The 12,834-nt window shown below is 40.7% G+C and overlaps 1 protein-coding gene across 1 annotated transcript in view; it reads left to right on the forward strand.

Annotated features, from left to right (window-relative positions):
* The first annotated feature begins 642 nt into the window (after nucleotides 1-642).
* lancl2 (LanC lantibiotic synthetase component C-like 2 (bacterial)) overlaps nucleotides 643-12,834 on the forward strand; it is a 30,262-nt gene continuing 18,070 nt past the window's right edge. Inside the window, exons 1-5 of the mRNA XM_023271775.3 lie at nucleotides 643-1,166; nucleotides 2,034-2,238; nucleotides 6,504-6,621; nucleotides 6,712-6,919; nucleotides 8,340-8,487. Coding sequence (XP_023127543.1) covers nucleotides 2,074-2,238; nucleotides 6,504-6,621; nucleotides 6,712-6,919; nucleotides 8,340-8,487 — 639 coding nt within the window. The 5' untranslated portion in view covers nucleotides 643-1,166; nucleotides 2,034-2,073. The remainder of the gene's footprint in view (nucleotides 1,167-2,033; nucleotides 2,239-6,503; nucleotides 6,622-6,711; nucleotides 6,920-8,339; nucleotides 8,488-12,834) is intronic.

The following is a 12,834-nucleotide window of genomic DNA, read 5'->3' on the forward strand; positions in this document are numbered from 1 at the left end:
AAAAAACATGAATGAGTTAGTATAAGGTACACACAAAATGGATGGGTTTATATGTGTTAATCGTGGTGAAATATATCACTCGTGCTCACTAAATTAATTCAGGGGTCATTCATTTCCTCTAATGGAGAGTGATGTGACAGAAACACTAGAACAGATAAGAGATGGAACGCTTTACTGGAAGTCAGACTACTGCAGCTTCTGCTGTGTGGGACTGGAGCACAGCAGTGTTCTCTGGAGACAGAGGCTTTAAGACCAAATGTCGATGGAAAATAGTTGAATCACAGGGCCATCAGTGCTCTGGCCTTGCAAACTGCAGGTGGTCAGTGCTTTTGAAAAGAGGAAATCAAGATAGGATTAATGTAAAGTGCTTTTGGAAATGATTGCTGAGATGAAGCTGGGACGTGTTCCTTTGTGAAAATGATGAAAGCAACAGTTAAGTTCTACACTGAGTGTGTTAAACTGCAAGGAGGGACCATCGTTCAGTGCTCACGATCCATTTCAGGGTGTATTTGCAATGAAGATGCTCATTGAGGCAGGGAGAGAAAGCGACAGAAAGGCACAGGAGGATGATGAAAGAGGGGGAGGTGGTGGTATGTGTGGAATGAGTGGGGTGTGTGGATTTGTTTGCTATAATCCAAGCAGCACAGCATCACACAGCAACACCATCTGTTACCATTCACATTTGGAGTCATCTGCCCCGCTGGACTGACGGGTGCTGGGTTTCAGGGCGGGTACTGGCGGGGAAAGCTGGGAGGTGGCTCGGACACCTCCTGCATCCCGTTGGGCTGTGTGTGGAGCTGGGGCGGAGGGGCAGCGGGTATTTCTGATTTACCGAACAGCATCAGCAGCATTCCGATGGCTCTGTCCGCTCAGTGAGGAGAGGAGAGGAGAGGAGAGGATGCAAAAGAGGGAGAGGCGCAGACAGACACGGTGATGCGCTGACACATGGCCGCCTGCACCGCCTGCACCGCCTGCACGCTCTGACTGCGGCTCCCGCTTCATTCACCGGGAACAGGGAGGCTCCAGCTGGCATGCTGAGAGACGCTGCTCGGAGGCTGCAAGCTGCCGCAACCACCCATCACCATCAAGCACTTACAAACGAGCTGTGATCAGACCGGGAAGCTGAGCCTGCTGATCGGATAGCTTGATCATCATACAGCCTTTCGGTAAGCCCGATCCTGCTCCACCTGTCATCACCTGCAGCGTTTCGTGGGTGCAGCTCATATAATGACCTGCTGTATATTACACAGCGAAGCAGTTTGTTCACTCGGGCATTTGGATCTATTGTTCTCACTTTTCCTTCACATTTTGTTCCGAGCCAAAACAAAGGGCTGCTAAACAAAGGCGTTTTAAAGATAAATAAGTATAACAAGTGGAATTGCAATTAAAATGATAAACGATTGACGGGCCTTGGGTTTGGAAACCTTAGCCTACTCAAGGTGACATTCATTAACCAAAGTTTTTTTTCTCCTCATAAACTTAATGCCAACTTTATTTATTGATTGGTTGATGGATTTTACGGATTAGATATACATTTAAGTAAAGAACACAGTTTTAAATATAAATATGTAGCACTCAGCCTAAATGATTAATTGTTAAAATAAAATACACTAATAAATACAACTTGGACCAAAATCATTTGAAAGGTTTTTGTGCTTTTGGCCTGAAGTACCCTGATTATAGAAAGGAAACAAACAGGATTTTATCTATATCTGCACTTTTAAACGTATAACCAAAGACCTGGTAATTTGGCCTACCATAAAGCTATATGAACGAAACTGAGAAAATGTTTGTTAAAATAAAGGCGCTTTTGCATACTGCTTGAACGAAATTATTTAGTTTATTTCACCGTGTCGCTCTATTTTTTCTGCATAATAATAGGTATAAGAGACATAGCTTGTCTTTGGGATACGTTGTGGCAGAATGAACATGAAAATATTTTTATTTTCCTACCATTCGTAACGTGTGGTTTTCCTAAAAAACACGACCGTTTCTGGAACGCGATTGCTTAATTCCACCATTTGGCCCTACAGCGAGCCTGAGGACTTTTGTTCCTGCCGAGCCGCCGTAGCGATGGGAGACAACATGTCCAAGCGGCTGAAGCTCATCTCGGCTACCGAGGCGGAGATGGAGGAGCGCTCTTTCCCAAACCCCTACCCTGACTGGGACCAAGGAGTCCTCACCTCCAACTCCGTGGAAGATGAACACATCAATGAGCCGTTTGATGCAGAAGGAAAGGTGAGAAATGTGGCTTTTGCAGCGTTTTTGTAATATTATCTTCTCATATGCTAATAGGAAATAGAGCTGTTAGGCCAAACCTGCACTTGTGCTGTAATTAATTAGCCCGTCAGTGTTTGTTGTCTACTTAGCGGCAGTTACTAATGTGGGTAGACGTGGCTTTTGAACAAGATCTACACAGACGCCAGTTTGTGTCCGTCGTGCATACATTCAGGTCACGGCGCTAAACGTAGTTTTTATCGTCATGGTAGTCAAAAATGGGATAGTTAACAGAACAGGCAGATAATTTCTACTTCGATCAGCAGTAGTTGATAACGTTGGAACAGATCTGAATGGCATTTTGTTTATGGCGCATAGCTCCTCTGAACTCCACGCAGTATCAAGGTGTTCAAACAATCACATTCACACCTATGGGCAATTTAGAATGATCAATTAACCTCAGCATATTTTTGGACTGTGGGAGGAAGCCGGAGTACCCGGAGAAAACCCACGCATGCACAGGGAGAACATGCAAACTCCATGCAGAAAGATCCCAGGAAAGCCGGGACGCGAACCAGGGATCTTCTAGCTGCAAGGCGAAAGTGCTAACCACTACACTACTGTGCAGCCCCTGTCTTAATCATAAAAAAGTGAAAATTGAATTGAGCATATTGGTCATATTGGTCCAGCCCAGCAGTTATCAGACATCTGCCCTCATGAGGATTTTGAAGTGAATGTGAACTGCGGGTGGAAATGTGTATTTTGCTTTTGGAGGCTATACTCTGTTGCGCTGTTAAGAGATAGTTTTTGAGATAATTCATGCTGCTGATATTAATTTGGAGGACAAAATATTAAAGCACCATGTTGTGTAACAGTCCAATTCAAACGTTAATTATGATAACCTTCATAAAGGTAAAATTTATTGCAGGACTTTTGTACTACAATTAAGGATGTCCGATATTGACTTTTTTGCCAATAACTGATATGCCAATATTGTCCAACTCTCAATTTCAAATTCCGATATCAAACGATACTGATATATGTGGACTTTGAAATAATTCCAAACCACAGACATATTGTTAATCAGGCACAGCAAGCTTGTTACTGCAGCCACATTGGCAGGACTTAAAGTGAAAAATAATCCACAATCTGAACCTTTTTGCTTTTGGGTTTGGGTCGGGGTACAGTCTAGCCTACTAATACGAAATTAAGATATCTGCATTCAGAAACTCAGAATGCAGATTATAGTAATACTAAAAAGGTCAGTAGGTGGTGGTAGGTATTCCATCTGACTACAACATGGTGCAAATATATTGTTTAGCAACCAATCAGTGAAAGACATGGAAAAAGGACATTAATTCATCTTTGGACAATATGTGCACTATTTGCACTATTTATTCTGAAATCCAACTATGTAAACAGTTACAGTGGGAAAAAAAATACAGTTTATAACAACAAACTATAGTTCAGTTGAAATAATAACAAAAAACACTAAAGTGCTCTAAGAACTGGTAACTTAAATAATCAGAAATAAATAAGAAGAAAATAGAAAATAAACAAATACAGTTTACTACAGACAACTACAGTTCAGTTTAATTAAAAAAAACATTTAAGGTACAAGAACTGGGAAGCTGAATCTTTATTTTTTACTATCTGTTTCTTCTTTCTTTCTGACATCTTTTACTTCTTCCACAAGTGTTGAGGCATTGGCTATGTTCACTTTTCTGTTTGCCAGATGTTGAGTTCCTCTGGCCTAATCATCATCAGATAAACGATCAAGCACATGAAGAATTTTGTCCATGCTCTGGCTAGTGGCTTCGTCGATATTCATTGAAAACACATTTTTTTGAGATTTTCAGAAAGGCTTTTCTTAAATGCTGGTACTATGTCATGTGTATTTATGGAACCAGCATGCTGATTGACACGGACAGTTTTGACAAAGCATTTTTATCTTCAGCACAGATTAACGAGTGGCTGAGATCTGGTGAACGACAAGTCGTGTTCTGCAATGAACGAGCACAAGCGTGTTTTTAAATCACAAACCTGGTCAGTCATTAATGTCGGTACCTCAGCGGTGGATGTTGCTCCCATCAAATGAGTTGTGAGTTTCAGAGCTGACAGCCGCTCTATGGGTCTGACTCTTGATGTGGTACAGAAGCAAGGACCCAGCTGCTTCATTTGCACCAGCAACCAAAGGGCTTTCCATCTCTGTTTAACTTCCAACCACACAAGGCGCCATTTATTTTTACTCCGCAGAGGAACGCGGCAGAGTTATGTGATGATCGGCATACGTTTATCCTTCCGTCGCACTGTCATTAAAATGAATGAGAAGGTGCTTTTTTCTGCTGTTGCCTGTCCTAACATGATCTTATATTTTTTTGGCCAGCTAAGGACCTAAGAATAATGAAACTGTCAGTGTGTATTTGGTTCCAATCAACAGTCTAGTATAGTGTATATTTGTGTATGAAATATGGTACTAATGAACTGTGATTTGTATAAATTCTGCCTAGTATTGTGTTGTGTAGTACTGTGGCTCCTGGCAGAGCTTTAGGCTTTAAGCATTGTGTCACATTTTTTGTCATGCACTTGTTCTCTTCTTTGGGTTTTCTGAACATCCCATTGTTATGCCAAACAGTAGCATTTATTCTTGTCTGTCACTTTGCCTCTGCTTTGTTTGCTTCCTTCACCATCGATCCTCTCATCCATGTATGAATGTAGCAGTGATTCAGAGCAGAGAGAACAGACAGGCTTGGTTTTAATCCTCCCTTTTTGAGGACAGAGGGCACACACTGGTCAAGCTCTTTAGGTTTAGCCTTTAGGACTGTCTGTTCTGTCAGAGCTGAACTGGGGAAAATAAGGATTTTGTGACCGATAAACCACTGATTTGAGGCAGCATGCAAACTATGGGCAGACTAGAGGATGCACTGTGTGTTTATTTATGGTTGTATTCGTGAAGCTTCACCATCCGGGGCAATAAAAGTATAGCCAGTGAGTATGGCACTGAAAATAACCTATGTGGTGAACAGAACAAATTCCAGCTGTCTCCAAGTCAGCATCAGACACATGGTTGCGTCTTCTTACGTTGTTCTCCATGCAGAACCTCCTGACTCTCATTATAGAACAATGTGGAGCTCCATGATTTCTGCGTGGGTTTTCCACTCTTAAAGAGAATTAAATAGGAAAAGGGCTCGAGGACAGCCGTTCTTGATGTGTTCACGGTCCAGACCAGCTCTAAACTGTGCTTCCTCGGCGACTTCCGGTGTTGCTACAAAATAAAACAACAGCCGTATTTTGTATTTCGGGTTTAAAAAGACCAACACTGTGCTTTTTTCATTAGTTAAATAATACATTTCTACATTTAGGTTTTAAAAACAGAAGAACCAAAAAACAACGCGGTTTATTGTTTTTTTTAGATTTTATTTTGAAACGGAAAACGAAGGAGCGAACCATACACGGATTTGCCAGCTGTAAAGAGCAGAGGTATCATTATGGGTGACATCAGCTCCTGTTTACCAATCTGTCTGGCTCATGATGCTCCACACAACCCTCTCTCACAAAAGACATATCTCACAGTTAAAAATTTGTGGTATTTAGAATCAAAATGATTGAATTCCGTTTCGCTCCTTCAGTATCATAGTTCAGGCACTATGCATGCTGACTCACTGTGATTGCTTAGTGGGATTCATTGTTTCAGCTTCAGCCAGCTTGAGTACTTTGTTGAGGCTGACTTAAAAATTCAAATCTTCCACTTTTGAGTAGGGTTGCACAATCTGTTGTTTCAGCACTGACACTGCAATGTGCACATTCACAATATTCACATCACAGGAAATGCATCTGTCTGAGCTGCTGCACTGCATTAACTGAGTGGATACTAGAGTCTTTGTGCACAACCACCCAGTTAGCTTCTACCATAGCCTGCCTGTAACACATTTAGGGAACAGTGGTAAATTGTAGTGTCTGTCAATAAGATGTTCAGCAAATGTTGCGTTTTGGGGACAGTTTTATTTATATTTTGTCACTAAGAGATGCTATGTATTTAGGTAAGGACGAGCCTTACTTTAACTCTTTAAGCAGTGTTGTGGTTTATTGCACAGTGAAAGTGCAATACAAAATATTTTGTCTCTAAAATATATGAATAATTCTGACAAACAGCGGAAATGAGAGGGTGGGAACATAGTGACAATGAAGGAGGGTGCAGGGGAGGAAAGTGATTGAGTGTCAGCTTGTACCTTCAGTAGATAATCAAGTTGAATGGGGTTTTTAAATGTGTTATCTTTCCTACACAGGTTACTGCAGCATTCCAGAGGAAGGTCCAAAATAAGATCAAAGATCTCCTCCAGCAGATGGAGGAGGGCTTAAAGACCGCTGACCCCCATGACTTCTCCACTTACACCGGCTGGACAGGTCTGTCTCCATCCACTATGAAACAGCCAATTTACTGATCTATCAGCACATCTCTAGTGTCTACTATGAATGTTGTCTTTTTTGTTATAGGCATTGCCTTGCTGTACCTTCAGCTGCACAGGGCCTCCCACGACGCCTCCCACTTGCAACGGGCACTAGACTATGTGAAGAGGGCCATGAGGATACTGAATGGTCGCAAAGTGACTTTTCTGTGCGGGGATGCAGGGCCACTGGCCGTGGGTGCTGTGGTGCACTACAAACTGAATAACACTGCTGACAGCAAAGACTGCCTTTCCAGGTGAGTTGCTTGGACAGGATACTGGTATCCAGCATGTTCTATCTGACATGGGCCACACTGTCACCTGTTATGGTACTGCTGCGTGTATTGCAGACTTCACACAATTTATTATTATTTTTTATTTTAGTAGTTTGGATTTGATCTGTTGTTTATTGTTGTCTGACTCCTGTATTGATTTTCAGATACCCACTTAATCTTTATAGCCCTGGTGATATGTATGTATGTATGTATGTATGTATGTATGTTAGTGTCTCATTGTACTCTGAAATGAAAGCATAGAACAAATAAACAAATTAAGTTAAAAAAGATCTGAGGGGGGGGCGTGAAGCTTTTTCTGCTCTGAGGCTGTGATGTTATAAAAAATAGATTTTTACATTCTGGATAAAATCAGAGTAACAAACTCGCTGTGTCATCACAAGTCTACTTATAAAACATTTTAAAACACCTTTATTTGGTCTTTCTTCAGGTTGGCTCTAGTTCATCCCGATTCATTAGTTTGTGTGCAGTTAGAAAATTACTGACTGAAACGGTGTCTGAAAAACGCAAAACGGGTGAAGATTCATCAGTACCTAAAAACTCCAGCTATACTTCGAGAGTTACCTTAAATTTGGTTTTATTAAAGGACAAGACAGAATTATGTTATTTGTGGTGAAATGCTCGCAAATGACAGCATGAAACCAGCGAATTACAGCGACGTCAGGAAATAAAACACAGTTCGGTAAAGTCGGAAAGGACTTCCGGCATCAATAACTCATTAAATATACGTTGTCTAAATATAAACAATGCCTCTTTTCCATCGTTGTAAGGTAGACAATATGCTACAAGCCCAGTTTAATCAAAAGTAGCTGTCTTTCGAGCTGCAGAAATAACATTGGTGTCTATGAGCAGCTGGCTGTGCCACGAGTGAACAGGGACCGTCTGCAAAATGCAAAACTGCTGCAAACAGCAAAGAGACACAAATATTCAACAAATTTACTGCAGCCAGCAACTGACACCTGCTGCTCATACTATAACTCTTGGTTTGATATAAAATATTTTTTTGTAATTTTAGGGAATTTTCTATTAGTAATACAATTCAATACTTCCCTCTTATGTTTTGTAGTGTACTTATGTGGTGGTGGGGGGGCGCTGGGGCTGGGGTGCAGCTTATAGGGGGGGCTCCAAGCCAAACAGGTTGGGAACCACTGCCTTAAAGGACCCTTAAGTTCAGCATTTCAGATTGCAGTGTTGGGCCACCTTCTCAGATTTTGTTCAGTGTTTACTTATTATTTACTTATTTGTCAGTTGGTATCAAAACAAAGTTCTCTTTGTTTTGATACCACCGCTGACAGTTTTGGCCGAATTTTGAGAATCTCATGTTTTGTATTTCATCTGAAAAAAGTCTTGCCTGGGAAGCAATTTTAATGTGTTTTTCTTTCAGGCTTCTTCAACTGCAGCGGTCCGTGCTGAGTCCAGACTCTGAGATGCCAGATGAGCTGCTGTATGGCCGAGCCGGCTACCTTTTCGCTCTGCTCTACATTAACAAAGAGATAGGAGCTGATACTGTGGATGAGAGCACTATTACAAAGGTGAGACACACCCACCAATGCCAGTCGCTGTCCCTCTTCTATTCAGATTTTTACAGGTCAACCTAGTGGAAGCAACTTATGAGCATGAACCTATTTATGAGCATATTACTGATTTATCCAGAGACTTCCATTAGAGACACAACTCTCTGTTATGGTGCCAAACAGAATACTCAGACTCTTTTATGATAATGAATTCCTATGGCTAACAAAAACAGATCAATTGATAACTCATTTACCATAGGGAATCCACCTGACACAAAGACATTCTGATACCTGTTTTTAAAGGTTTCTCAACAGGTTGTTGAGTTAACCTGTCTTGTCATTATTTCCCAAATAGAATTTGAATCTCGTGTTTTAAATGTCCTGTTGTTTACATGACAGATGTTGCTTTCAGTCTGTCAGAGCTCACTGCTGCAGGCAATTCACTGCACTCACTGCAAACACAAGTAATCTATCATTAATGACAAGGTATGAGCAACTGAAGATACCTTAACCCTTCTATTACCAGTCAGGGGCTTTTGTTTTTAACGGTTTTGTTAGTGGGTGACCACATTGACCAGACATGACATTTTATTAGCTAACCCTCTGAACCCAAAACAGTGTCTCTGTGTGTTTTGCTCTTGTCATGTTTTTCTGAAGTGTGGGTTCATTTAAAGTCCTGTGTCTCTGTGGAGACGGCACAATCATGGCTAGAAGTACAGAGAATTACGAGAAATCTCCTTTGATAAATCACAAAAACAGAAATGTAGAAGTTGAAATTCCAGAGCCGTACAGGCTGTTTTAGATGTTTGTTTTTTGTTGGCAAACTCTAATCTGGCCTTCCTGTTTTTGATGCTCACCAATGGTTTACATCTTGTGGTGAAACCTCTGCATTCACTCTGGTCAAGTCTTCTCTTAATTGTTCACTTTGACACAGATATGTTTATCTCCTAGAGAGTGTTCTTTATCTGGCCAAGCATGACAGTGACCAGAAGCACACAAGCAAGTCCACATCTGAGTGGCTCAAGATGAACAAAATCAAGGTTTCGGACTGACCGAGTCAAAGTCTGGACTTGAGTCTAATTGAGATGCTGTGGCAAGATCTTTGAGGGGCAGTTCATGCTCGAAAATCATCTAATGTGGGTGAATTAAAAGTATTCTGCAGAGAAGAGTGGGCCAGAATTCCTACATGGTGATGTTAAAGACTGATCTCAAGCAATTATAAGCTAACACTAAACGGCAGTTGTTGCTTCCAAGGGTGGACCAGCCGGTTATTAGGTTCAGGAGGGCAATTACCTTTTCACAGGGGTGATAGAGGTTTTCAATAAATCTTCAGTAAATCATCATTTAAAAACAGCATTTTGTGTTTTGTGGGTTATCTCTGTCTAATATTAAACAAATATAAATGTTATTTTGATGATCTGAAACATTTACCATATCAGAAAGATGCAAAAATAGAAGACATCAGAGAACGTTGTATATATTGGCATGCTAATACATGCATAGAAAATCTGTGACATTCACCTTTGCCCTCTTTATAAAGTAGAGGAGGTGAAGCTTCTATGGAGTAGTTAGTGGGCCAAATTACAAAAATAAATCTATAAAAGAATAAGCAAAAAAAAATGGAAATATGAAGATGGATAAATAAAACAAATAAGGCAGAAAAATAAATCATGTTGCTATATAAAGACATATTCATCAAAAAATGAATCTGTAAAAGAAAAGGCTAATAAAAGCAGAAGTATAAAGACAAATAGATAAAATAATTTAAAAAATAAGAAGTGTGCTTATAAATAAATAATAAATAATGTGGAAATATAAAGCAATATTAATCAGAAAATGAATCCATAAAAGATGAGGCTAATAAAAGTAAAACTATAAAGACAAATAAATAAGAAATTTGCTTTTCCTTTGCTTTTAAAGCAACATTAAATGTCGCCTTAAAAGTAAAGGAAATATGTGCAGAAAAATGTGCACAGTATGAATGTTGTCGTGTGCAGGCGCAGAAGGAATCCCGATCGAGGAGAAACATGGCGGTGGTAAATTTGACGAGAGAGCTTTTAAGATTTGCTGAAGTTAAAGAATAAGATGAATACGATTCAGAATATGTTTTGAGGACGGTAGTTACGAGTCAAGCGGCTTCACAATTGGCTGTCTTTTTACACATGACTTTTGCTGCTCTTCTGCCGGGAGAGATTTGTATCTGAAACGTCAGGATTTCTGGTATGTTTTATGTAGCAATATTATTTATTTTTTGTTTTGTTTATTCATCTTTATATTTCCACTTTTGTTTTTTTTATAGAGTTATTTTTGTAATTTGGTACTCATTACTCCATAAAATTTATACTCTTACTGAGCATCTTCATGACAGCAAAATTATTCTTAGGAAGGAGGTTGTAGTAACCAGCTGTTAGATACAGAGCAGGGACAACAATGGACTACTACCAGGGCACAGAGGACCCAAACACACACACACACGGTGACTATTAATCCCTCCACACTATATTTTGATTATTTATTTAAGCACGCACACATTCATGGCAGAATCTGCATGACCAGCTGTCCCCTCTGGTATGATGCCAGACCAAAACACATACTCTAACACACATCGACAGAAGGTCTGAGAGAAGAGGCAGCAGTGGTCTCATAGATGCTACTGTTGGTCATCAGAAGTACTTAGAGGTATTATTGGTTTTCAGTGAAGGAATACACGTTTGAAGCTTTAAAATTCTGATTTCTTTCATCACTTCTCTGTGTTCATATACCTGTTACCAGCACACACAGCATAGCAGCAATCTGCAAGCTTTACAAACAGTGGCCCTGCTCCTGCTCTATATTTTATATTATTTAGACATTTCTCTCTAAAGCATTGTAAGACTTTGACTATTTCATGTCAAGAATTTTTTTCTCTCCTGTTTCATTGTCCTCGTCCTACAGCATTGATGTGTGTCTGTTTGGGTGCTACCTTTAAAATTCCTGTTTGGGCAGGTTATGAGTGTTTTTTATCGCGTCTACGTGCATGCGTTGTGTGTGTGCGTGTGTGTGGGCGTTTCACAGTCAATGTCAGCCTACAAGCTCTGTGCTTGATTACATCAAATCTCCTGTGATTTTCAGATGAAATTTCATGGACAAGATCAGACTAAAACCCTGGTAGATTATTGGCACACACACTTCCACCATTAGTGGGATAAAAAGATGCAACTAGATGAGAGGTTGTGTCCAAAATAGGAAGGGCTTCTCCTCTGCATCAGCATTCTTCGTGAATCTCATGGCAATTACCAGTTAGATACAAAATTTTCCTTGTGTCCTTGTGTGGGTATGCATGTTAAAGTGAGGTGACATCAAATGAAAACATAATTTCAGCCTGGGCCAGGTTCACTCTCTGACCCTTGCTGGAAAATCCGTGGAGTTCCTACTAGCGATGCTAAAATCGTGGCTAGGTGTTTTGCAGTGTTGTAGGTGACAGTTGATGCTGCTGCTGATGGGTCTGAGTAGTCCTCGTTCCTTGTGTATTTTCGGATGACCATACATATATGGTATGTCTTCTCCAGATGAAAGTCTGTAGCGTTGAAGCATGAAGAGGCAGGGATAGCTGTATAGATGTGTATAGATGCATGGGGGTGTACAGATGTGTAAATGAGCAGAGCTGAATGTAAATCTGCTCTGTCATGAGGAGACAGTGCTGCTGCTGCAGAACTGTTTTTCTTTCTTTTTCATCCACTCTGTCTTGCATGGGGACAGAGTAAAATGCTGACTCAGGTCCCTGGGCCTCGCACCCCCCATTTATAGTGTGTGTGTGTGTGTGTGTGTGTGTGCTGTGTGTGCTGTGTGTGTGTGCTGTGTGTAAAATGAGCACCACAACCAAGCAACAAAAATGGCAGAAATGCACAGTATGCCTTTGCAAAGACAGGCCACCAGCCTAACTGAACCCTGCTGCATCATCTTAAAAACAATGTGGGAGGTTTTGAATACAGGTCTTCTAATGAAATGTTGCTGCTGCTTTTCTCAGGTTTCATAAGGCGTTGTTTCATTGTTTGTTAGCTTAGCAGCAGCTAACTGGCTAGCAAACAATAGTTCAACGCCAACCTCTGATCAATGATACTGTGCCCGTAACACGTTAGCTGGCATAACATTAATAATATTGATGTGGAACTATTGTGGCTAGCGTATTCATAGTAGGCTAGCAGCAGGGTGTTGGAGAAATAAAATTTCCTAGGTTGAGGATCAGTGGTCTGCATGGCAGAATGCATCAACTCCAGCATGGCTGTGGCAGAGTTCAGAGCCCCGGTTGGAATCATGAATAGCAGCAGGTCAAAATGGGGATTCTTTTGGTTAGCCATTGCTGCATCCCCAGGAGAATGTCTTTAT

The sequence above is a fragment of the Amphiprion ocellaris genome, chromosome 22 (genome assembly GCF_022539595.1).
Source record: "Amphiprion ocellaris isolate individual 3 ecotype Okinawa chromosome 22, ASM2253959v1, whole genome shotgun sequence".
NCBI lineage: Eukaryota > Metazoa > Chordata > Actinopteri > Pomacentridae > Amphiprion > Amphiprion ocellaris.